Genomic DNA, 26,632 nt, shown 5'->3' on the forward strand with positions numbered 1-26,632 from the left:
GGAGAAGATGGGGAGAAATCCCTTCGGGCTGTGTCAAATTTTTCTCATACAAACTACCTCTCCCCCCATCCCCCAATCCATTCCACCTCATGCATCACAGCATCATCCATATACAAACATTTTCCATTCATCCCTGTCTTCTGTCCTCTCCCTTCCTCAACAGACATTCCCCTCTTCCCCAAAGCCCCTTTCACCCCATCTATCCATCTCATCCAAGGTCACCCCTCATGTTCACTCCCTCTACATCTGCCTTCCATACCTCTTTTACTAGTCTTTCTTCACTCATTCTTTCCATGTGTCCAAAACATCCCAATACCATTTCATCCACCCCATCTCCCAACTCCCTTACCACCCCGTTCTCCTCCTCACCTCCTCATTTCTCACTCTATCCAGCCTAGTAACCACCATCATACTTCTCAGACACCTCATTTCAAACACATTAAAACTCCTTCTCTCTTCCTTTCTTATGTTCCATGTTTCTGCCCCATACAGTGCTGTTGGCACAATCACTCCTTCATACAATCTCCTCTTAGCATCCATTCCCAAATGTCTATATCCCATTACACTTTTCAATCCACCAAGGCATTTACTCGCTTCTCTCAATCAACATTCTACCTCCACCTCCACTCCTTTTCCTGCCACATTTGCCCTCAGGTATCTAAAACTATCCACTTCCTCCAGTCGCTCTCCCTTAATGCTCACTTCCAGTCTGCTGCCACTTTCACCCCTTGTACATCTCATACATTATTTTTACCCACATTTATCTTCAACTTTGTTCTTTAACACACACTCCCAAACTCTGACACTAACTTCCTCAATCCCTCCTCTGATCCTGCTACAAGCACAGTGTCGTCCACAAACAACAGCTGGCTCACCTCCCACTTTTCTCCATTTTCTTTAACCATCTTCAATCTCTGACCCACCACCCTTGCATTTACCTCTCGTGACATGACACATCCCTGACAAAATCCCACCTTTACCTCAGACCACTCACTCTCTCCATTTCTAATCCTAACACATGCTGTACTACTCTCCTTTAAACTCCTGACAGCTCCTAAAAGCTTTCCTCCTATCCCATATATCTGCAAAACCTCCCACAGTGCCTTCCTGTCTACCCTGTCATAAGCCTTTTCCAGATCCATAAAAGCCCAAAAAACATCCTTCCCCTTTCCTATAGCTTTCTCACATATCTGTCTTACCACAAAAATCTGGTCTATACAACCTCTACCAGTCCTAAATCCACACTGTTCCTCACCATTTACTCCCTCTGTTCCTCTCCTAATCCTCTCAATCAAGATCCTCCAATAAACCTTCTATTACCTCCTGTCCTTCTTGTTCCACACACCATCTTTGCACACTTTGTGACTCCCTCCTTGAACCATCCTCATTCCACCTCCACTCCTAATTCTACTCTATCATTCACTCCCTCCCACTCCTCTCTCAGCTTCTTCTTGTGCTCCTTCTCCTTTTCCTTTTCATTTAAAGAGTTCACCCTAAGCACCTCCCTACCTTTTGTCCTTTACCTCTTTCTCCATCTATCCTCCACTCTGAACTTGCCTCCCACCAAAAAATGATCTGATATTCCTCCACTCTCTTCCCTTAGAACAAGTACATCCTTAACTCTTCCTATTATACTCCTGTCTACCACTACATAGTCCATTAACGCTCTATCACCCTTCCATCCACCACCCTCTGCCATGTGTACTTTCTTCCAAAACACTGTATTTGCAATCATCAACTCTCTTTCTAGACACATCTCCACTATGATTCTTTCTTGGAACTCCACATTTTCCAACCACTCCATCAATGGGTTCATTTCCTACCCTAGCATTAAGGTCACCCAATACCACTACATTGACGTTCCTCCCTAATCTCTCTAAGCACTCATTTAAATCTATCCAAAAAGCCTCCATTTCTTCTACAATCTTCTCACTACCAGGCCCATATGCAATTACAAAAACCCACATCTCCTTTACCAGTTTCACCTTCATTCACATTAACCTTGAAGAAATCTCCTTCCACTCCACTACACATTTACCTATCTCTTCACTTACTAGTATAGCCACCCCTTCTCTCCCTCACCCTCTCTTCACTCCTGAGAACCTCCCAACTACACTCCGAAAATCACACTCGCCCTTCCCTCTCATCTTAGTTTCGCTCAAAGCCAACACATCCATCTTTCTTCTCACAAACATACTACCTATCTCTTCCCTTTTACTCTCATCTGTACCACATCCACACATATTATAAGACCCAAACCTTAGGGTGCTGGTTGGAAAACTCCTAGACCAGAGGTGGGGAACCTGTGGCCTTAAGGCCGCATGCGGCCTTCCGGGCCATCAAGTGCGGCCTTCTGCAGCCTTTGATATACATATTATTTTTTAAAAGATCTTGAATATCTTTTAAGTCTGAAATCATTATACACCTGAAACTTATAATATACACCACACACATAGACAAAAGCAAAGTTAACAGTGTTCAGTGATGTCACTCCCAGAAATTGGAATGATTTTTCTCTGAACCCAATGAATTTTAAATTTTAACTTAAAGCATGCAACATGTAAAGAAAAGGCAATATTTCCTTGTCAGCTACGCCACCCTAGTAGGAGTGAGTAACTTCACGTAAAATTCTCAAAGAGTTCCTGTCTCGTCCACCTCCTCACTGTGAAGACATTGTTGTCATTTTCACATATTTTCGAACCAAGTAGTGTAGATTTTTTTTTTTTTGCTTAGTATTTTTTGTCTCATTAAATATCTATAAGCATTTTTTGCATTTCTAAATGGCTTTGAATTTAAATTCATAAAAAGGGTATAATTAAAAAAAAAAGATCAAGTGTAAATTCTGCACCCACTTCGAAAAAAATGGGTAAACAATAATTTAAAAATTTTATACATACGTATATTTAAAAAACAAATAAACTGAATTTTTAGGGAGGGGGGTGGAGGAAAACTTACACCGTCCCCTAAAAAGGGATAAGATAATCGAAAAAAAAATTGTTCAGTGCGGCCTCTATGTGGGACGATGAATTGTAAGGTGGCCTTCATGCACAAAAAGGTTCCCCACCCCTGTCCTAGACCCTCTTATGCCTTTACTTGTTTTAGGAATGTCTCCTGTGGGGCTACAGGAAGAAGGATGCCTGGTTCCAATCCCTGTCCCGTTTTTATCGCCTCTTACGGTCCAAGTGGGAATACATGGTGGCAGCATTCTTTTCCCCCACTACAGGGTAGGCGAAACAAGGAAATGAAATTCTGAGAAATGGTACAGGACAGCAACAAGGGGTTGGGGGACAGCATAACGTAGGGACAGTAGCAGTATAATAAAAGTTTCATCATTTCTCTGTGAGCAGAGTCCTCCTCTATCACAGACAAAATGATGTGTGGCTCTGGTCCATAAGGGCGCCCCATATAGACCCTAAAGTATCAACTGCATGCTACTTTGCTACTTTGTTTTGCATATACTATTTTTTTAGTTCTTTGAGTTACATTTTGTGTGTCAAATGTTTTATTTTTTACATGTGAAAGTGCCTTGTTTAGTTCCATTTCTTGGCTGGGGAGGTCAAAGATTGAATAGTCTTGGAGATTTTCTCCTTTGTCAAGAGATGTTTGTCTATTGGTACTAAATTGTCCCTGTATAAGGAAAATGACTGTACTAAACTTGAAAAGATCCAGTGCTACATTGTCTGTTGAGTCCTGAACTTCATGCCCTGCCCTTCAGAGAGGGAGCCTGGTTACTATAGAATTAATAATATTTCAAGAAAGTTGTGTAAGGGGAGATTTGTTGCTAAATTTATAGATAGTGATAACTACATCCAGTAAGCAGTAGTCATAGCCAGAAGCCATAGGAAATAATGATGATAAGTAAATAGATTAAAATAAATCAGTTCCCCAAATCATGCAGTAGAAAGTTGAATGCACTTTCTTTGGAAATGGCTGATGCTCGAAGCATGAAATCTGTAATAAAATAAAAACACTAATTATAAGAGAAAAAGTGAGGAAGCAGAGCCCACCAAAAATAACTACTTCAGCTTTCCAAGACTTATATATAGCAATTGCCCTTTCCCTTTTATAAGGGGAGTGGCTAAGTTAAAGCAAACACCCACATCATAAACAAATAAAACCCATTCAGGCAACCTTTCCAACTCAGCACCTCTGGATGAAAAGAAGTGCAGTAAGGCACAGCTCTTCAAAGCAGGGCCTGACTATTGGAATTCATCAACTCTCATCACTTTCCATCTTTCTTTCTCAATCTTACCACCCAGTCCATATACACATTGAACAACCATGGCAACATCAAACAATTCTGATGCATCCCCACATTCAACTCAAACCATTCACTTTCTCCATTCCCAAACATTCATGTCTCTTTGTAAATTTCAAATTAGTACTGTGAAACTCTGGGTTGAGCCATAAACTTTAGATGCTAGTTTTAGATTTAATAACAAACTGCAGACACATTTCAGAATAGTTGTTAAAACTTAATGACACCATGGATGATACCACATTCATCACTGAAAGCAAAAAAGTAACAGGATTTCAGATTTAGTCTTTCCTTTTTTTTTTTTTTTTTTTTTTTTTTTTTTCCTTTTCTTTTTTTTCCCTCAGATGTGGTTCAGAGAGCCTTCCCAAGACACAGGGTTCTGCAGATGTGTTGCGCAAATCAGCAAGTTCTGACAACTTTAGTCCCACAGATGCCCCCCAGGATGCTCTAGTAAAGCCCACTCACCCAATTAATAGTAATGCAGGGTAATAATCAATGTACTCTCTGATTTCTTAGTGTAACATCTGTTCTACTTTTGGGATGGTGGGGTGTGTGAAGGGTGGCTGCATGCCTTGGCTGGCCACCTCTCTTATAAGGTGGAAAGGGCTTTTGGTATATGTATATATGTATGTATGTATATAAGCCTTAAATGTGAATTATAGTAAATGTCTGGGGGTGGGGATGAAGAGTCTAATAAAAAATACAGAAATGGGGATGAACACAGAAGACTAAACAAGGAGTATTTGTGCCCACAGTAATGTATGGATTAGAGACTTGGAATTTGAAGGAGGCAGAAAGGAAGAGCCTAAATGTGTTTTAGATGAAGTGTTTAAGAAATGTGGTGAGGGTTATGAGAACGGATAGAATGAGAAATGTGGAGGGGAGGAGGCAGGGAGTAAGGATGGAGAGAGAATGGGCAAATAGGATAGATCAAAGAGTGTTGTGAGGATTTAGGCAAATGGAAAGAATGAATGAAAAAAAGACTTACAAAAAGAGCATGGAAAAGCAGAAATGAATGGAGATAACTTGAGGGGAAGACAAAAAAAATGAGGTGGATGGATTGGGTGAAGGGAGCATTGGATGCCATAGGAATGTCTGTCAAGGGAGTCCAAAAGATTGGTCCAATTGAGAATAGTTGTAAAGGTATGAAGAAATAACACAGCCCAAAGGAATGTTCTTGTCGACTTTATGGATTATTTGGAATGAAATGACATGAGCGGAGGGTATTAGCCATATGATGAAGTGGTGGGGGTTAAACTAGCTTTTGCTGTCAGACCCTGCTGTGAAAGTGCTGTGTCTTGTTGCATTGCCTCTGAGCCAGGCAGTATGGTAAAGGAATGACCATTCATCCATGAGGTGCTAAGATGGGAGAGTCAGTGAATAAGTGTTTGAATGGTTGTGGGATTGATGTTGGGTGGATGCATGTTTTGAAATGCATGTACATACCAAAAAGGCTTTTCCCTCTTATTAGGGGGTGTTTGGGTGACTGATTTAAGGCATACCCACCCTGCATCCAAAAAAATTATTCTGTGATTTTCTCATCATAACACCTCATGGACGAAGGGTCATTCCTATCCCCCACCACACTACTTGGCTCAGAAGCAATGCAGCAAGACATAGCACTTCCACAACTGGAGTTGACAGCAGGACCTGGTGTAACCCCACCACCTCATTATATGACTAATCCCTTCCACCCTCTTTATTCACTCAAAATTATTCATGGAGCAGACAAGAACATTCCTATGTTGAATAATAAGAAATCAGAAATATATACTTTTTTTTTCATAAATTACAGGAGTGGCCTGTGGGAGACCTTGATCAAAAGTCGACATAATTCTTCAGAGCTGATGAAGGGTAGTCATAATTCCAGTGTCACTGTGGAGGCCCTGAAGAGTAGACACAGCTCAGGTAAACAACATTTTATTAATCGTTATGCACAATAGTTTTCTATGGTTGATTTGAATTCATAAACTTTGCTCTATCAGACTATGATTCAGACCACATCTCTAATAGATTAAGAAAAATAAATGAAAAGAAAAGAAAAAAATCAACAAAACAGAAAAAATGAAACATAAAATCATTAAACAGAGAAATCACAACACAGTTTCACACAAACACACAAAAAAGTGGGGGGAGGTAGAGGACCCACAGGCAGCAAATTGGCATATAGCTGTTCTCATAGTCATTTCCTTCAGTAGGAGAAAAATACAAAGAGGTGTGGAGTTCCTCATTTCCTTGTTCTGCCCCATTGAAGTCAGGGTTAAGAATTCAAGCCATATTGTGTTTTGTAATTTTCATTTCATTCACTGTGGATTATAAATATGGGCATCCTTTGCTTGGTGAGTAGGGTGCATTCATCAAAAGTAATTTTTTTTTAACAAAATCTTTTGTTAAATTAGTCTATAGCTTCAGGAAGGTAATAAGTTTTATGATCCAACCTCTAAGATAGGCATTTGCAGTACTATACAGCACTAGTAAAGTGCTTTTTATTTCATACAAATACATTAGTTTTAAAGCTGTGCACAGCAAGTTTAAAATATAAATATGTAGTGAAAGAGGATAATGAAACACCAAATTGTTTAAAACACTGAATGGTGGAATAGCAGGAAGGAGTGGTGTACAAATTGGCCACAAGTGACACTGTTGTAAACAGTTGTAAAGTGACATGGGTTTAGGTACTGTTGCCAAGGCAGAGTACTTGCCATAGAAATAACACTCTTTGTTATAGCAAATTTTTGCTTTTAAGTGAAGAATATTAATTAATGATGCTCCTTGTTTTATAGTTTAAGTAAATTGTACAATTAGCTTTTCCTGAACATGGTCATTTTATGGTGACCACAATGCATTAGATGCAAAATTGTGAAAGTTTGCACTGCCCCTTTAATTCACCCCCTCCCTTCTCCACTGTATTTATTTACCTGGTTGTATTATACGGGAAGGGAGCTATGCTCATGGTGACCCGTCTTTGTATCTCTCAGCATCAAGTTTTTTCTTAAAATCTTGAATAGTGTTTGCACACACTGTTTCTTTGTCTAATTTGTTCCAAGTATCTATCACTCTGTGTGGGAAGCTTTTGTTTTTCCAGATCTCTTCTGTAATTTTTTTTTTTTTTTTTTTTTTTTTTTTTTTCTCGTGTTTTTCCATTGTCCCATTTCAATAAGTCATTCTTATCTAAGGTTTCCATTCCCTTCATAATTCTATAGATAGTGGTCAGCTCAAAATGACCATGTTCTGGAAGAGGTACCTGTACTTATGAGCAAAGTACATTATATAATCAAGATGAGAAAAAATAAGAATCATGTAATAGAACATGCCTGTAACAAGTTTCAAGAACTAATAATAATAATAACTGTTGCCACAAATTTCACTAACTAAACCTACAGTATCATGGGATCCAGCAGTGGTCTTTGGAGTCTCCAGTAGATCTCTTAATAAGAAACTGAACCTTTATTTGTGGTGGTGAAGGGAGCAGTTGTTGGTTTTCTATCTAGCTACCTATATACCAAGAGCTTTTCCCCCTTATAAGGGAGGTAGTTATGTTAAAGGTAATACCCACTCCTACCCATTCCACTCCCCCCCCCACCAACCCTTCCTCCCTCTCATCTTAGCTCTTCATTGATAATGGGTCATCCCTGAGTCCCACCCACTGCCCTGGTCAGAAGCAATGCAACAAGACATAGCACATCATGCAAAAAAAGAGAAAAGAGAAGATGGAGAGAAATCCCTTCAGGCTGCATCAAAACATCATTCACACATAAGCACCTATTACCCCCCGTATCCCGCCCCTCCCTTCCTTGCATAACAGTATCATCTATACACTGCCACTCTCCATTCATTCCTATCTCCTACCTTCTCTCTTCCTTGCTTAACAGACATTCCCCTCCTGCTTAACTCGCCCTTCACCCCATCCATCCATCCATCTCATCCTCAGTCATCACCTCAAATTCACTCCCTCTACCTCTGCTTTCCACACCTCTTTGTTGGATGTCAGCTTACATTATATGAAAAAATATGCATTTGGTGTGGGGATAATTAAAATTGATTGAGAGATTTGGGGCATTCCAGAGACAAAGTGCCAGCCCATTGGTGCTGCACCTCCAGATGGAGGTTGGCGTGCTGATGGGTCCTTAAAGATATACAATGGGGAGATGATTTCTGTAACATCTGTCTTGGTGCCCGTTGTTGGGTTAGGTTTCCATCTTTCATACAAAGCACACATGAAGTATGAATTTATAGTCAACAATTTTCAAAATATGATCCATTGTAATTATTAAAGAGTATTTAATGAATTTTATATCCAAGGCCCAGGATCTGATTTGCTGAAAAGCCGTCATAATTCAGGAACAGGATCCATCCCAGGTTTATATTCTGATGTATCAAGTCTTTTAGAAAGTGGCCAGACTACAGAAGATGGTCATGAAGGAGACATAAGTGATTCAGATAACGACTGCTGTGAGTGGTTGCAAGAATTTAAAGCCATAAGACCACTGCTGCCAGATTTTTGGCTAATACTTCGCATAGGAAGTGAAAGAGTTGACACTTTTTTCCATTGCAGGTACATAATATTTTAATTGCTTTATGTTAACAAATATGAAAGACAATAAGGAAGGAGAATATGTTCTTGGTGAATATGTTCATTGATTAGAATGAAAATATAGGATAATGTTACTTCATGTAATTGTGGTAACATGTATATTCTCAGTGTGTGTTTAGACATTTGATTTTATAGTCCAAATTGCATTTTGTAATTACTGCATTAGTACATTTTTATAATTTTGTAATTACAGGTGTCAGGCAGAGTTGAAAGAACGTCACTCATTGCAAAAAGAGATGGTAAACAAGATCAAGTCATTAATTAAAACAGTGAACCAGCGCATGCTGCTAGAGGATCTTCATGCTACAAACATGTGTAGTCGATTACTAGAACCAGAAACTTCTGATGATATTTGGAAACATGAAGAAACGAGCATGATGCCTTCATTGTCAAGAGGAAAGCTTTCTGAAGGTGTGTTTGAAAAGAAAGTAAGATAAGGGTGGAGGAAATAGATTCCTACTGCATGGCAGGAATAAGTGAAGTGAAGTAGATGGAGGAGGGGAAGGGAAGAGGCATGGGGGTGGAGAAAGGGAAAGGAATTTAGGAGAAAGTGGATTGAAAGTCATTGAAGAGAGATTTGGAAGAGAATGCTGGGAACATTCTATAAAGAGCCAGTTCTGCTGTACTCTCTCACATTGGTATTATTATTTGTATACTTTTCAGATTCAGAATATCAAGACTATCTTCCTGCTACAAAGAAATTTAAGCCGGGTGCATTTGCTTGCCCAGTGGTTTGGGAGACTAAATTTGACCTTCATCCAAAAGTGAAATTGGTTGCAGGAAAAGGTGTCACAAAAGGTGCCCAGGGGCATAGCAAGGGAATGCAGGCATTAAGAACTGTAATGGATCATATGGCAGTACATAAAAGGAAAAACATGTTTGTGTATGAAGATTCATCAGGAAAGGGCACCAATGTGTTTTACCTTAGGTAGAGTCATGTTGTATGTTGTATATTTATTTTTACTTGATGAATTAATTTTCTTAGTGTGGGAACCAGGCAATTTCTGTAGAACCTATGACAGATATTGACTGTATCTATGGATCCCTCAAGTATCACCCTATAGATATTGTTGTCATTGTTGTGGCTACTTCCCTGGTAAGGGAATTTTTTTTGTTTTTTTTTGTATAGATAGAATAGACATTTATTATATACATTTATATGTATGTTATCTATTCATCATTGCAGGCTAAAGGAGCATCAGTTTTCATTGCCATCACATGATCTTCGAAGAGATGACTCGGGACTCTCTAGAAGTTCTTCCATTATTTCCTTGGGAAAACGTGGAAGTAGAGATGAAGAGCCAGTTCTACTGCAGGGGGTAATTTATATTTCATCTATACAAAATTAAAAGGCATACACTGAGACATACATGTGTATATATTTATTCTGCTTTCCAAACTGTGCTTGTCTTCTTCATTCATTGGACATATGAAAAGTTTGAATGAAAAAAGATTAGCAAAGAAAGTGTTCCAAGCAGAAGTGGTTGGAATGAGCTCAAGTGGAAGATGGAAAGGACGGTTCAGTAGGCTTTGTTATGTAGGGTTGTGCTTTGGTTCTGCCACTGGCCTTTAAAAGGGGGAAAGGGGCTTTGGTATATATACAGTATATAGATATATATATATATATATATATAGATAATAGCTTTTTATTTTATTCATTAAATTATTTGTAGACTGAGAGAAGCAAGTAAATGCCTTGGGATTAAAAAGTGTAATGAGAAATAGAAATTTGGGAATGGATGATAAGAAGAGATTGTTTGAAGGAGTGATTGTGCCAACAGCACTGTACGGGTAGTAACATGGAACATAAGGGAGGAAGAGAGAATATGTTTGAGATGAGGTGTCTGAGAAGTATGATAGGGGTTACTAGGCTGGATAGAATGAGAAATGAGGAGGTGAGGAGGAGAATTGGGGTGGAAAGGGAGTTGGGAGATAGTGTTGATGAAAGAGTATTGGGATGGTTTTTACACATGGAAAGAATGAATGAAGAAAGACTAGTAAAAGAGGTGTGGAAAGCAGAGGTGGAAGGAGTGAACATGATGGGGCGATCTAGGATGAGATGGAGGGATGGGGTAAAAGGGGCATTGGGAAAGAGGGGAATGTCTGTTAAGGAAGGATGGGGGGAGAGAACAGAAGATAGGGGTGAATGGAGAATGGTTGTGTATGGATGATGATGTGATGCATGAGGTGGAGTGGGTGGGGGATGGTGGTGAGGGAGTATGTGTGAGAAATAAATTGACACAGCCCAAAGGGATTTCTCCCCGTTTTCTCCTTTTCTGCATGAGGGGAAAGAGAGGGGGTATCACTGATTTAATGAAGCGGCTTTGCTGTGGATGTGCTGGGTCTTACAACACTGCTTCTGACCCAGGGCAGTGGGGAAGATACAGGGATGACCTTTTATCCAGGAGGAGCCAAGATAAGAGGGAGGGAGGAGGGTGAAGGGGAGTGGAGTATGTAGGGGATGAAATGGGTGGGAGTGGTTTTTATGCCTTTGGTTTTTGGCTACCTCCCTTGTAAGGGGGGAAAAGCCTTTGGTATATGTATGTATGTATGTAAGTTATTTGTTTATTTACATATAAATAAACAGCAGGTAGTTGAAATCATGTTGTCAAGAACAGTGGTATATGTGGTGTGTGTTAATTTTATAGTTTCATGTGGGTGACTAAGATCACGTGATAGCTTTTGATAATGTATCCACTACTTTGTTTTATTTTTTCTACCCCTATAGGAGCATCGACCTCGTGTAAGCTCTTTTGGTGAAAAGGATGTTATCATGGAAGGAATTCCATCTACCTCAGGACAGAGAAAATGTAATGACTGCATAGTTCTCACTGCTCATGGCATTGCCGAGCCAGGTAATGAAAATATATTGATTTTTGTCATTTTGCCGAGATGATTTGGACATATGGAAAGAATGAATGAAAAGACTAGCAGAAAGAGTATGGAAAACAGAAGTGGATGGAAAGAACCTGAGGGGTGGTTGCAATCATGTTGCAAGGGGTAGTAGTGAAACAGGTCATGCGGTTCGTGGGTTTTTTAATCAGAAGGTTATGCATACAGAGGGGGCACATCAAGTACCCAAGAGGTCTACAGAGCCACTGCCCATGGGCGAAGGTGCTAGGTGCTGTAAGCACACATACATAAAGAGAGCTTTCTTAGATCTATGAAGGGGATCCTTGTAGTGGGGAGTGTCTGGGGGTCGGGCACACAGTGCTCCACCCTTGCACTAGTTCTTAGTCCTATGTCCAATTCATTAACACTATGCCACAAGGGGAAGACCAAGAATGAGGTAGATGGATAGGATAAAGTGGGTATTGGAAGCAAGAAGAATGTCTGTTGAGCAAGGAAGAGAGTGCAAAAGAAAGGAATGAATAGAGGGTGATTGTAAATAGATGAGGGAATGACATAGCTTAAAGGGATGTTTTGTTCCTTGAATTCTTGGAGCAAATGAAAAGGGGAGGGGAGTTGCTGTATAGTGGATAAATGGGGGTAAACCAGTTCCAACCAATTGGCTCTTGTAGTGGTGCTGTATCTCACTGCATTAACATTGGCCCAAACACTGGTGCGATACAAATACGACCCTTCATCAGTGAAGGGCTAAAATGGACCTATCATTGAATAGGTTTTGGATGGGTGTGGGGTGGGCAGGTGATTTGACTGGGCCACCCACTTATAAGAGGGGAAAACTCCATTGGCATTCATGTATGAAATGGATGTGTTGTTTGTCTTAGCCACCTCTCTTACAAAGGGGAAAGAGTCTATGAAATATGTATGGATGGATATATTATTTATTTTTTCTTGATTTCCTATAGAGAGATAACAATATAATAATTTACATTTGATATGGCTTTGCAGGCCCAGCCATCAAGGAAGAACTTGTGCATATGCTGCAAAATCGGTTAGATGAAGCTGTATTAGATTCCATATGTTTGATGCTATGGCATAACCCACAGCATAAACTAACACCAGATGATGTGTATTTTATACAACCTCCTTGCCAACCTCCTTCATCAGTGCTCAGGTAAGTTCTTTGAGAGAAGCTGAAGCAATGTTAAAGATAAGAATTTCTTTAGAATTATGATAAGATAGCATTCAGTCCTTTGCAAAGCAGGGGGATTGGGTAGGGGATAGAAATATACCCTATTCCACTCCCATTACTCAGATGTCCCTTTTGCTCCATCCTGATAAAACTGTTCAAAGAATGCACCTCATCACTTCCCCAGCAATACTGCTAGTTCATCTCCAGAGCAGCTTCATCATCTCAATCTTTATATTCTTCTTCATTTCTTTTATCACTCACATATCTCAGAGTAAGGTGCACTGGGAATGAATTGCCATTATTGTTGGTGAAGAAATAAAATAAATTTTGTATATGATTTTGAGGAATGAATGAAAGGAATGACTGATGGAAACACATAATGGTGAGGATGTTTCTCTCCCATTCCTAGACAACTTGGTTTTTAGGTAATGGTGTATGAGTAGGAGGGAAAAAGTGTTGTTCAACACCTCTAATAGATCTAAAGAATAATAATTGTCTTGAGTATTAAACTGCATTAAGATGAGAGTATATAAATAGAAAACACAGTTGGAAATAAGGCAGTGTATGACATTTTTCAGCCACAAATCCAGTCTTATAGGAAAAACAATGTAGAAATATTCAGGCCAGTAACTAATTTTTATTAATTGCTTTGTTCCAGATATACTGTAAATGCTCATGCTTTTTCATACTTGCAAGCAGTAGGCTTCTACATACGCCAAAACATGTTGACATGTGGATTTATACATCCAAAATATGCAGATAATAGACCTGAGCATCATTTTCAAGTAAGATTATAAAGCTCATATTTAGTATAATGCATTAAGGAATACATATATGAATAATTTGTAGTACTAACAACAGTTGTTCTGATATTGAACTTTGATAATTTCAACAGGACTTCTCTTCAACGGATCAGGATGTGTGCAGTGACCCCAATATCTTTCTTTTTGTAAGGCCTCAAAAATCAGGAGCTAAAGGCATTGCTTGCATTGCTTTCTCTCTTGTTGATGGAAGTGGGAATGTAGTTCAACATTTTAGGTAGGTGTTCTTCAAGCTTGCCTTCTTCCTGCCACATTAACATTGAAGAAAACTTTTTCACTCCACCACACATTTACCTATTTCTTCACTTACTAGTATAGCCACCCCTTCTCTCTCATGTCCTCTCTTTACTCCTGACACCCTCCCAACTACACTTCCAAGCTCAAACTCATCCCTCCCTTTCAACTTCGTTTTACTCAATGTCAACACATCCATCTTTCTTCTCACAAACATACTGCCTATCTCTTCACCTTTTACTCTAATCTGTACCACATCCAGACACATTAAAAGACCCAAACCTTAGTGTTCTGGTTGGAAAACTCCCAGACCCACTTATGCCTTTGATGTTTTAGGAATGTCCCCTTTGATTATATTATAGAAAATCAGGTCTTCTGCAAGAGAGACCAGGGGTGCTGGATTGATTGATTGTAAAAGGCAAGAAATGGGGTAGCATGAGGAAACTAGAGATCTCAACCTTTTTCTGTTTTTCTCCCATCAACTAACAAGGAAGATGGCATCTGTAGCAGTGAAATTGGAAGAATGATTAAGGCCAACAAGTGTTCTTAAATACATTACCACATTCATAATCCACCATCATAGCATTCTTTTGGATTTCTGAGTCTTGCATCACTTTTTTCCAACAGATCAATGTGTTTTCATTGATTTCTTGTTTCAGTTGTCCACGACCATCTCCACTAGCTTATCAAGAAGTTTTCACAAAGGTGGACTTTGGAAATTTAACTCAAACCAATATTTTTCAACCAAGTCCAACTAAAAGTCCAGGTATGATTTATAACTGTACTGTATTATGTATTATGTGGAAGGCAGAGGTGGAGGGGGTGACGACCAAGGATGAGATGAATGGATGGGGTGAGGGGGGCATTGAGCAAGAGGGGAATGTCTGTTGAGCAAGGAAGGGAGTAGGCAGGAGATAGGGATGAGTGGAAAATGACTGTGTATGGATGATACTGTTATGTAAGGAAGAGGGGAATGGGGATAGGAGGTGCTTATGTGTGAATGATATTTTGACACAGCTTGAAGGGATTTCTCCCCATCTTGTCTTTTTCTGCATGAGGGGTTGGAGGGGGGGGGGTCGCCAGTTAAGTAAAGTGGCTTTGATATGGTTGTACTGTGTCTTGCTGCATTGAATTTGACCCAGGGCAGTTGACAGATCCAGGGATGACACATCATTCATGAGGTGCTGAGATGGGAGGGGTGGAAAGGGTGGTGGAGGGGAATGAAATGGGTGGGAATAGGTATGTGCCTCTGACTTAGCTATCTCACTTATTAGGGGGAAAAGCTCTTGGTATAAAGGTAGGTAGTATTTTATATATACAGACAGTTTGTAGTAAGCATAATATTTTATTATGTGCAGCCCGAAGGGATTTCTCCCTGTCTTCTCCTTTTCTGCATGGGAGGATGGAGAGGGGGGTCACCAATTTAATGAAGCGGCCTTGCTTTGGATGTGCTGTGTCTTGCGACACTGCCTCTGACCCAGGGCAGTGGACAAGATGCAGGGATGATCCGTCATCCAGGAGGTGCTAAGATAAGAGTGAGGGTGGAGGTGGATGGAGTGTATTTAGGGATGGAATGGGTGGGAGTGGTTTTATGCCTTTTCTTTTTGGCTATCTCCCTTGTAAGGGGGAAAAAGCCTTTGTATATGTATGTGTTGGTGTAAAGGTTTATGTTTATGTAAGTAAATACATATTGTTCCGAAGAATACAAACTCTTCGGTACTCCTTACAATAGGATACTTTCGCGTAGCGCGAATATTTCTACTGCAAAATTAAAATCCTCACTCTGTGGGTCTGGGCAACGCTTATCCTCAGTAAGGGGCCCCATTGGGGCAAGGGGGGGGGGGCCTTGCCCTCCACCACAAGTCTCGCACACTATAACCATTCTCTTCGCAGTAGTGACCGCGTTAACATCTCTCTACTATACATGTTTAGTTTTTATCGGTTTCCCCCTTAATGGGCCGATTCTCAGTCAAACTCCATTATTAGCGTGGCAGCGAACCGTTAATCACTCAACGGTTCTATGTTTACGTTTGGGCCGAAAATCAAGCAACCCGCTTCGATTGTCGCCAGCTCACTCCCAGGACGCTAAGGAGTTCGTCGTCCTTCAATTTCATCGGGGTTTTCCCTACGCCATCCTGTGTCCTGGAATTATTAAGTGCTTCTCCCTTTCCTGTATTATTCCCTTAACCGCCACCGGGTATCCTACCCTTCACTGTAAGTATGGAATCTGGTTCCAGTATTGTTGTGGTTCAAGATGGGTTGTGTGCCTTCGCCGAAGGGAGATACCTTTGTCTCACCCCCCTTACCGCCAGCCCAAGTGGATCCTCACATTTGGTGTTTCAAGTGTATAGCTCTTAAGTGTTCACCTTCATCCCCGTGTGAGACGTGCATTCAGTGAGATGATAGTCAGTGTTCCGTGTACTTTCATGTTCACAGGAAAGCACATGCAGGGGAAAAGGTGCGCAAGCATAGAAAATGGCTTCCCTCTTCACCCCCCAAAAACAAGAGAAGGCGGACTACGGCTTCAGAGGAGACGAGCAATTCTCTCCCTCCTCCACGGCGTAGTAGACAGGAAGCCAAGTTGTCCTTTATTCCTTTAACCAGGACGGTTAGCGTAGACGGACATGCGCCTCAGGCCACCTCTAGCTACCGTTCCTGTACGAGATTTTTCCCGGATGAGGTCGCTTGCGGCTTGCCCTCGACCCATCCCGGAAACTCGACAGTCGCTCCTCCCAAGCGTAGTAGCCAGGAAGGTGGTACAACGTCCACTTCGAGTCATTCTCAGGCCAAGTTGTCCTCTTCCTTCAACCAGGACGGTTAGCGTAGACGGACATGCGCCTCAGGCCACCGCTAGCTACCGCTCCTGTATGACATTTTTCCCGGATGTGGTCGCTTGCGGCTTGCCCCCGACGCATCCCGGAAACTCGACGCCGGCACGGACAAAGAACCCGGGTTCAAAGACAAAGAGCCCCTTAGTCTCTTCTACTCAGGAATCCCGCAGTACGCACAACACCCACCGTAGGAAGAGCTGGGTGATCAACGGTGACCTTTCCATGCCCTTTGCTCACGAGGACAGAGATCAGGGACGAGGTTGCAGACGCGGTGTTTCTCGCTGACCGGACAGGCGCCAACTACGACGGCGACGACGTCCACAGTACGCGGGCAGGGAAGATGGCTTCCCACCTCACCCGACACAAAGAGAAGGCATGCTACGTCGGCGGAGGACGCGGGCAGTTGTCTCCCCCCTCCTAAGCGTAGTAAACGGAAAGGTTGTACAATAGCCGCCCCGAGTCAGTCTCAGGCCAAATTGTCTCCTGTTCCTTCCCACAGGGTGGTTAGCTTCGACGGGCACGCGCCTCTGGCCCCCGCGAACCCCCCCGGGTGCGAGCTTTTCCCGGATGCGTCCGCCGGCCCCGCGATGCTGCCCGGCAGCTCCACCCCCCCACGGACAAAGGAACCGAGTTCGGAGATTCGGAGCGCGTCAGCCTCTTCTCCTCCTCGGGAAACCCCCAGTCCACCTTCCACCCATCGTCAGACGAGCCGGGTCATCACCGGAACCCTTTCTATGCCCGGTGGGCAGGAAGCCCGAGATGTACCCACACGCGCGTTCGTCGTAGGTGACTCAGCTTCGTCCAGAGGAGGCAGTCTCCCCTTGGCGTCTCCCGGACCATCCGCACCCAGGCGGGACTCACCAAGCGGACATTCCCCGGACCTCCTCCCCACTCTCTGTTCACTCGTCACTACGTTGAAGGAACAGATGGAGGCCCAACGGGAATTTTTCCGCGCTTCTCAAGCGCGGTTCGTGCACCGCACGGAAGCTCGTGAGGAGTCACCGCCCCCAAGGGCCCCCCTCGACCATCTTCCACTTGCTCAGCCCCCCCCCCCTGAACCCATCAGTGACGAGGATGGTAGCGTGAGGTTCCTCTCTGCCCGTGCCAACCCCTCCTACGCCGACGACGATGTCCACAGCGCCGTAGGGGGCACACTCCCTTTCCCCTCCCGTTTCCCAGTCGGAATCCTCGATGGTGGTCCCACCTTCCTTCTCGGACGTCCTCGCGAGGATTCGGAGGGCGAATCGACTGGGCCCCCCGAAAGAAGAGGAAGCCACATTCGAGTCTGACATCTTCATGACAGCCAACTCTCAGAAAGCCCAGCCTCCTCCCCTCCACCTTCCATGGAGTACGCAGACGGCGAGAGCCATGGCCCAGGCCTCCGACGCTCTCGCAACAAGGACGACCGAGAAGGCGCGTTGGCTTCCGGTCCCATTGGAACACCAGAAGCGCTTCTACACCCCATCGGGGTCAACCCTCAGAGCAGCCTCGATCCCGGCAGTCATCTAGTTGTCTCCACTCAACAAGTTCCTTTCCCTGACGAAGTTCCGAATGGACACCCCAGAGTCCGTAAGGGCGTCTATCAGGGAAGGGGACTTCATGGTGTCGCTGGACCTCCAAGATGCCTATTTCCACATACCAGTGCATCCCTCCTCCAGGAAATTCCTCAGAATCATCCACAGGGGCAACACCTTCCACTTCCCCTGCCTCTGCTTCGGACTTTCCACAGCACCCCAAGTCTTCTCCAGTGTGTTCAACCTCGTTTCAGCGTGGTCCCACTCCAGGGGAATTCAACTACTCCGTTACTTGGATAACTGGCTGATCCTTGCACATTCCGCCCAGCTATGCCAAGAACACCTGAGAATGGTCCTAACCTTTGTCCTGAAATTGGGCACAGTAGTCAACCCGGAAAAGTCAGATTTCTTACCAAGACAGAGAGTCACGTACCTGGGTATGGTCCTGGACTCCTCCCTAATGGAGTCCTTCCCAGTAGAAAAGGGGATCCAGAATCTCGCTTCTCTAGTTGCACAGGCACTATCGACCAGGTTCCTGACGGCGACACAATGCCAACTCCTGGGCCATATGGCCTCCATAGAGAAATTAATCCCCAGGAGTAGACAAAGAATGCGACCGCTACAGTGGCTCCTCAAGTCTCAGTGGGCCCCGCAAGAGGGAGAACCCCTACAACACATCTCCCTCACCGAAGAAGTCAAGGATTCTCTTCTCTGGTGGAAGGCCCATGCAACCTTCTCATGGGGATGCCCCTCGGCCCATCTCCCCCCGAAGTCCTCCTGTTCTCCGATGCCTCCAAGGAGGGCTGGGGAGCCCACCTCAACGACGATCACATCAGCGGTTCCTGGTCCACAGTCGAGCGGACAGCCCATATCAATTGGCTTGAGTTGAAAGCAGTACTCCTGGCTCTCCATCACTTCAAGGACCAAGTCTCAGGAAAAGTAGTGGGCATAATGTCGGACAATTCCTCGGTAGTAGCCTACCTGAACGAGCAAGGGGGGCACAGTCTCCCAGGAACTATGCCTTCTGATGATGGACATCCTCAACCTAGCCAAGAATCTCCAGGTGTCACTCAAAGCCCGCTACATCCCGGGGAAGAGGAATGTCTGGGCGGACCACCTCGGCAGGAAGAATCAGATAATCAACACAGAATGGTCCCTCTATCGAGAGGTAGCGAACTTCATCCTCAGCAAATGGGGCTCCCCTCTAGTGGACCTTTTTGCAATGAGATGGAATCACCAACTCCCAATATATTTCAGCCCTTTCCCGGATCCTCTGGCAGCAGGAGAAGACACTCTTCTGCAAAGTTGGGACAACCTGGACTCCTACGCTTTCCCACCATTTCCCTTGCTCCAGGAGGTACTCCTGAGAGCAAGACACGCATCCTACCTTCGGATGACTTTGATCGCTCCTTGGTGGCCCGAAGCCCCATGGTTTCCAGACGCCCTCAAGCTAGCAGTAGAAGAGCCTCTGGCCCTTCAGGGAAGACCAGATCTTCTGTATCCACCCATCAACGGGCCTTGGCACAAGAACCCTTCAGCACTCAATCTTCACGCATTCAGACTATGGTCCGGATCCTCCTAAAGAAGGGTTTTCCCAGAGAAGTGGCAGAGGACATGTCCGCTCCTATTTGCTCTTCCTCAGCTAACCTTTATTAAGGGAAATGCAATGCCTTTGCAAAATGGTGCCACTCCAGGAAGTTAGTCCCAGATCGAGCCACCATTCCTGAGATTGCCTCCTTCCACTTCCTCAGGAAGTCCAAAAAGATCTCCCTCTCGGCAGTACAAGGCTATAGGGCAGCTCTAAATCAGGTGTTTTCTCTGAAGGGCATGGTCCTAGCCCTTTCACCAGAAAATTCCATGCTCTTCAGGCACTTCAAAGATCATGCCCCCCCAGGGAAATCAGTTCTCCTCCGCGGGATGTGGCATTAGTCCTGAACTCTCTGAGGGGTCCCCCTTACGAACCTCTCCGAGAGGCACATCTGAAGGACCTCACCTAGAGGACAGTTTTTCCTGCTAGCCCTGGCATCTTCCAAGAGAGTAGGGGAGTTACATGCCATCTCTTATAGAGTCGCCCATTCTAAAGGATGGAAAGAGGTCTCCTTCACTTTCATGCCTCAGTTCATTGCCAACAACCAAGATCCTGCCAAATCCGACCCTAGATTCTGGTCCTTTAGTGTTCCGTCCTTAGACGAATTTGCAGGGGGAGAATAGACTGAAACAGTTCTATGCCCGGTACGAGCCATCCGGACCTACCTCAAGGGAACCGAACATCTTCGACCAGAATTAAAGAGGTTGTTCATCTCTACTAAAGGTAGCCCATCACTAAGAATTCCATTTCTTACTGGACAATGGAAGTCATCCGCAGAGCCTGCGACATGAACCACACAGATTGTCCATGACCTGAGGGCAGTAGGGACCTCCCTAGTCATCAGAAAGAATCTATCAGTCAACCAGGTCCTTCAAGCAGGTATATGGAAGAGCCAGAATACGTTCACTTCCTTTTACCTCAGAGAAGTTATGCGGGAATCTTTAGGGAACTTATCTTTGGGCCCCATAGTGGCCGCCCAAGAAGTCCTGAAAATGATATACCCCTCCTCAAGAGCACACAGCCGACCCTGACAACTCATCCAGGTTCTGGCTCGGCAACTGCAGGGATAACTTTCCAAAGTCCTTCTCATACTCTTACATTCCCTTACCTCACCCGCGGGCTCTCAAGCATTCCAAGGGAATCAATTCAAGCCCTTCAGTGGTACAAAAGTGATTATAACCTGTCTGTCTCCACTCCAGGGAACAGAAAGGGGTGCACTTCAAAGTGAGGGGAATGTATAGGGGTCTGGTCAACATAGTCTTAGCACACTAGATTTTCCTTACAGCGGTTTCCCAGGCTAGATAACAACTTCCTTCCCTCCTAAGTCCGAGTCTCCTATTGTAAGGAGTACCGAAGAGTTTGTATTCTTCAGAACAAATGTAATTTTCGCAGGAAAATTAATTTTTCCCTGATACAAACCTGAGGTACTCCTTACCTTTAATGGCCCTCCTCAACCACCCCTCTAAACAGTTCCTTCTCCTTGCCTGACAAACCTTGTGCTTAATTCATACCTGGCTCAGAGAATGGTTATAGTGTGCGAGACTTGTGGTGGAGGGCAAGGGCCCCCCCCCATGCCCCAATGGGGCCCTTTACTGAGGATAAGCGTTGCCCAGACCCACAGAGTGAGGATTTTAATTTCGCAGTAGAAATATTCGCGCTACGCGAAAGTATCCTATTGTAAGGAGTACCTCAGGTTTGTATCAGGGAAAAATTAATTTTCCTGCAAAAATTACATTTTTTAATGGGACAAGAACCTGAGCTTATTTGCTGATGACACTGCAATTGTGACTGATTCTGAGAAAAGACTGAACCACTAGGTGACTGAGTTTGGAAGGATATGTAAAAGAAGAAAATTATCACTGAATGTGGATAAATGTAGTGATGATGTGGGCCAACTATTGGCCGTGCTGTGAAAGTGCTGTGTCTTGTTGCATAGGCTGTAACCCAAACAGTGGTACAGAACAGGGATGACCCTTCATCCATGAGATTATAAGATGGAAGGGGTATTAAACAGGTTTTAAAGTGTATGAAGTGGGTGTGTGCTTTTTTGTAAAGAAGATATGGCCTCCATTTTGTATATGTGAACATAGGTAATTGTTTAATTTAGGAGAAAGAATAATATCTTTTCCACCAAAGAGATATAGTGTAGCTTAATCAAATCATCTAGCATTAGCCAGAATTAAACAGTTGGTGAGTTAGTATTGCCTTTTTTAAGCAAACATGTAGTTTATGAATCTTACAGGTCCCATGGCTGTTCTGCAGTTCAAAGTTTGGGTATCAGGAATTGTTGCAGTAGATGAAATAAGTGAAAAGATAATGGAAGCAACAATGCATGCCCTTTGGGATGTGACCACAGAATACAAGGTTCTAACTGCACCAGTCAATTCATCATCACATCCTCCAACTGCAGTGTCTGAACCTTCAACACCAAGAAAGGGTGAGATGTAAATAAATTATGTGACTATCATTTATATATTGGTATGTAAGCATTACAAATTATTCTTATATTTTCTTATATTGCTCCAGATTTTCTTATCACAGTAGGAGGCCATTACCCCAGCAATGTGTTACTTTAATTATAGTAGAATCTACCTCTTCAAAATGACATCATGTAAAAATATATAGATACACAAAGCACAAAACAGATAAAACAAAACAAGCCCAACAATTCAGTACTAAATCATACCCCTCCTAACATAAGAAACAGAAATAAATAAGTAAATAAATAAAAATAAATAAATAAAAAGAAAAAAGGAAGAAGGAAGAAAAAAAGCCAAGACCTTGAGTAATATTCAGTTTAAGATCCTGTCAGGCCATGAAACTTTTCTCACATCCAGTGATTCCAATAGTGTGAGCACTTCTTTCAGTTTCACATTTATATCTTTTAACCCGCTCTTATTATTCACATCTCCTCCTTCTACAAAATCACTTCCTTGGTGGAAACAGATAAGAAGCTTAGATTATTTCAGCCTGAGTCTATCTCTTCAAAGACCTCACCATCCATTATTACCTTGAAGATCCCTTGCCTCTGTCTTCATTCACCATTGACAAACCTGTAGAACTAGTTAGGTTCATCTTTGCATTTACCAAAGTTTGTTTCCACCTTTCTTCAGGTGTCTTGTGGGGTCATTTCTAGCTTGTCTGTATGCTTCCTTTGTTCTATTGGTTCATATTTTTTCATTCTCCTGAAGTCTCATTTCTGGATTCTCTTAGCTCTTCCACTTTTTATTACATCTGGGAGTTATGGGTCTCCTCCAAGAGAGATTGGGGTAGTAGATTGATTGATTGATTGATTATAAAACCATTCCTCCATTCTTCTTTCCATTTACCCTTGGCATGTGTTTATTCACCCCACCAAGTTTTAAAACTTCAGTAAGCTTTCCCATTTTCTCATAGTTTCAGTAGTAGTCATGAATTCCTCCCAGTCTGCCACTTTAAAAAAAAGAATCCTAAACCTGAGTAGCCTGTCTTCTCAAAATTAAGCTTGCTGTTCCTGTATGATTCAGTTCTTAGATTTATTTCCCCAATTCCCAGCTGAAATTCAAATGCAATATGATTTTTTTCCCCTTTGGGTCAGAGATATTTTAATAATCCAGTAATGTCTGGTTCTTTGGTAAGTAAATAATTTTCTTACTCAAGTCACGTCTTAATGGGTCATCGTGTTATCCATTGCAATATTTTATATAAATTTATATTACCACATGCTTCCCATTATTTCCAGTTCACCTTATTGCAATTAAAGTCTCCCAGAGGGAGTTGTCAGAAAAGGTAGATCAAACAGTGCCGAGGTGGTTTGGGCATATGAAAAGTATGAATGAGAAAATACTAGCAAAAAATATAGAAAGCAATTGTGGATGGAGTAAAATTAAAAAAAGACCAAGAATGAGGTAAATGAATGGGATAAAAGGTACATTGGATGCATAAGGAATGGCAGGCAAAGAAGAGATAGAAAAATGGGATAAAGTGGAAAATGAATGTGAATGGTTGAGGAAATGAATGACCTAGCTCAAAAAGATGTTCTTGTCTGATCCTTAGATTTTTTGAATGGCCGAGGAGGGGTGTTGCCATATAATGAAGCGGTTGGAGTAAACTAGCTCCAGCTGTTGGGCCCCTCTGTGCAAATGCATTGTCTCACTGCATTGCCTTGACCCAAGCAGTGTGACAGAGTGTTAACCCTTCATCCATGAAATCATAAGATGGGAGGGGCATTGGGTGGGTTTTGGATCGGTATGGGGTAGGTGTATGCCACCCTTGGCCACACTCTTATGAGGAAAAAAAGCCCCTTTAGTGTGTATGTACAAGACTTATATTATCACTTTATTTATAAGTTATTGAGGAGAAAAGACATGCCAGACTTCATTTCTTGTCATTTGGCTTCATTCCAGTCTCTTGCCTTACGGGATCACATGCTACCATGAAGTCTCTTTCACCAAGACCTCTAGTTTTACTTTTCAGTCAGTTCTGGTTTATCCACTATTATATAATTTTTCACAACTATTATAGTAATCCCCCATCCTGTTTTATCAATAGCACGAGATTGTGCACAAAGATAGAAGCATTAGTAAATAACAGTCTAGAACAAACCCCCCTCTATCCCCAACTGTAGGTAAACATTTCCTGGTAGTTTGGTCTCTTCAAAGCACAAAATATCAGGTTCAATCATTAAGTAGCCACTGATTTCAAACCTAGATGACAGTAAATCATCTATGTTAGCATTTGCCATTATTGATTTCCTTGCTCTGACTCCTGTGCTGTCTTGCTCTCAGCTCTCATTTGATACTATTTCTTTAGTTTCTGATTTAAAACTGTTGAAAATTTCTTGTTTATTCCTAACCTTGACCTCACTTGTTTTTCCTTATTCATTCTCTTTTCTTGAGTGACATGTGGGTTGGCCAGCCCAGTGGCTATTACCATTTAATTATCTGGGAACCATGGATATCCTTAAAGAGAAAGTTGGGGTAACAGATTGATTGATGGGGATCAGTGGTTCATCCTCAGGAGCATCTCTTCTGATCCAAATATTTTTAACCTTTTCTTTACCTCCTAACTTTCAAAACCTGCTGATTACCTCATTTGCCATAATTTGTGACTTGAAATTAATTGGTAATGGATGTGTTCCATCCTTTTTATACCAACCCAACCTAAGCACATCTTCAATTAGGTCAACTGTATTAGGCTCATTGCCTCTAATTATGGAAGTAATTTCAGTAGCTTTTTGCATCCCTTGTTTTCCCATCATTCCATCCATGAAATAATGTGAGCCTCTGTCCATTCTGCAACTATGTTTTATTAATGTGGGATTGTTTCTGTGTCACCAGCTTGTAGTAGTAGGAGGAGGGATGTAGTTGTCAGTTGTCAGCTTTCATTATGTAAAAAAGTAAATACAATTGAAAGTATTAGAAAGAGGTCACAGACCCAGTCTGGAGACTGAGTGTCACTGCATCTCTAGAAAAAGGTGAGGATGTTGACAGGATTTAGAGATGGATGGCAATGAGGTAACTCACATTACCACCACTTGTAGGTATCTGTTGTTAGTCCCTTGGCCTGGGAACAGAATTAAAATGTCTTAAATGTAGTTCCCACACAGAAAACTTAGAGCACATAATACTACATTGCCCTGCACCCACACCAGAGTGCTTCACAAAATGTCTTCATTGAATGACCTGTAGGCTGAACTGTTGGCTACACCTATTTCCTTTGGGGCTGTAGGTCTCCTGCAAGAAGGAAAACGGGCACTGGATTAATTGAACACTAAAATAACAGGATCTTTAGTTGAATTGTTGGTGCCTGATGTAAAGAATCAAATGTATTTTGTATTTCATCTGGTAAGGAATTCCATTTTTGGTTTGTAATTTCTACTTCTACTTTGTACTTGTAATTTCTACTTTGACTTCCTGTAAATGGGTGGGAGTGGATTTATCCCTTTTGACTTTGGCTAACTCCCTTGTAAGGGTGAAAAAGCCCTTGGTATATGGATGTATGTAATTTCTACCTCCCAGACCTGCAGTTCAAGAACATATTTACAATAAAGACTTCGCAGATAGGGAGTTTTTAGTACAAATTTTCTTAGATGTACAAAGGTGATATGCTGGGAATGGAAATTTTGGTGGTGATTTAGGTTTCATATGGTTAAGGAAGTCAAATGTGTTGGAGATGCGAATGCAAATATGTATACAATTAATATTGCAACTGATAATTGATGGGCACCCAGATGGACATGGACACCCAGTAAGGTCAATAAGTCTGCTTGAACATGTGCAACACCAGGCTGAAGATCGTACTCGTTCAGTGTCAGTGTCAGGGGTACCACCCCATGTGTGTCTACCACGTTGGGGCCTCAAGCTTGGGAGTAAGTTGAGCTCATATTTGATGCATTAGTCTTCCTGCAGTGTTTGTTTAGTGTCTGCTTTTTTTTTTTTTTTAATTACAAAATGCATGCCCAAAAAATCATTCTTTTGCCTTTGGATTGTATAATATTGTATGTATAATTATGTAGAATTAGTACTTTGGATTGTGATGATTAATCAAGGTTTTGTTTTATGTGAGTCTACATGCTAATATACTTAGATAATTGTATTAAGTATTTTTATGCATGAATATGTATATGTACATACCTATTCCTGTTGCTGTGCATGTTGTACCAGTATATAAGAATATATAAATATGTATTTATTTAACTAACAAGCCCACCGGCTGCGCCGGCCAGGCTACGCCGGGGGGGCTTGGCCTGCGGCGCTGCGCCTTCAGCGCGGG

General features: G+C 42.4%; 1 protein-coding gene across 9 annotated transcripts in view; it reads left to right on the forward strand.

Annotated features, from left to right (window-relative positions):
* LOC143033961 (KICSTOR complex protein SZT2-like) overlaps nucleotides 1-26,632 on the forward strand; it is a 278,573-nt gene that overhangs the window by 154,884 nt on the left and 97,057 nt on the right. For 4 of the 9 annotated variants that reach the window (XM_076199683.1, XM_076199687.1, XM_076199686.1 and 1 more), the window contains exons 38-50: nucleotides 4,603-4,743; nucleotides 6,054-6,166; nucleotides 8,561-8,813; nucleotides 9,046-9,263; nucleotides 9,516-9,780; nucleotides 10,039-10,171; nucleotides 11,581-11,707; nucleotides 12,708-12,873; nucleotides 13,550-13,676; nucleotides 13,787-13,929; nucleotides 14,606-14,712; nucleotides 22,122-22,316; nucleotides 26,091-26,228. In XM_076199683.1, coding sequence (XP_076055798.1) covers nucleotides 4,603-4,743; nucleotides 6,054-6,166; nucleotides 8,561-8,813; nucleotides 9,046-9,263; nucleotides 9,516-9,780; nucleotides 10,039-10,171; nucleotides 11,581-11,707; nucleotides 12,708-12,873; nucleotides 13,550-13,676; nucleotides 13,787-13,929; nucleotides 14,606-14,712; nucleotides 22,122-22,316; nucleotides 26,091-26,228 — 2,126 coding nt within the window. The remainder of the gene's footprint in view (nucleotides 1-4,602; nucleotides 4,744-6,053; nucleotides 6,167-8,560; nucleotides 8,814-9,045; nucleotides 9,264-9,515; nucleotides 9,781-10,038; nucleotides 10,172-11,580; nucleotides 11,708-12,707; nucleotides 12,874-13,549; nucleotides 13,677-13,786; nucleotides 13,930-14,605; nucleotides 14,713-22,121; nucleotides 22,317-26,090; nucleotides 26,229-26,632) is intronic. The other 5 variants (XM_076199688.1, XM_076199692.1, XM_076199685.1 and 2 more) reach the window with 4 other exon arrangements.

Source organism: Oratosquilla oratoria, chromosome 16, assembly GCF_046742065.1.
Source record: "Oratosquilla oratoria isolate Oo_2021 chromosome 16, ASM4674206v1, whole genome shotgun sequence".
Taxonomy (NCBI): domain Eukaryota; kingdom Metazoa; phylum Arthropoda; class Malacostraca; order Stomatopoda; family Squillidae; genus Oratosquilla; species Oratosquilla oratoria.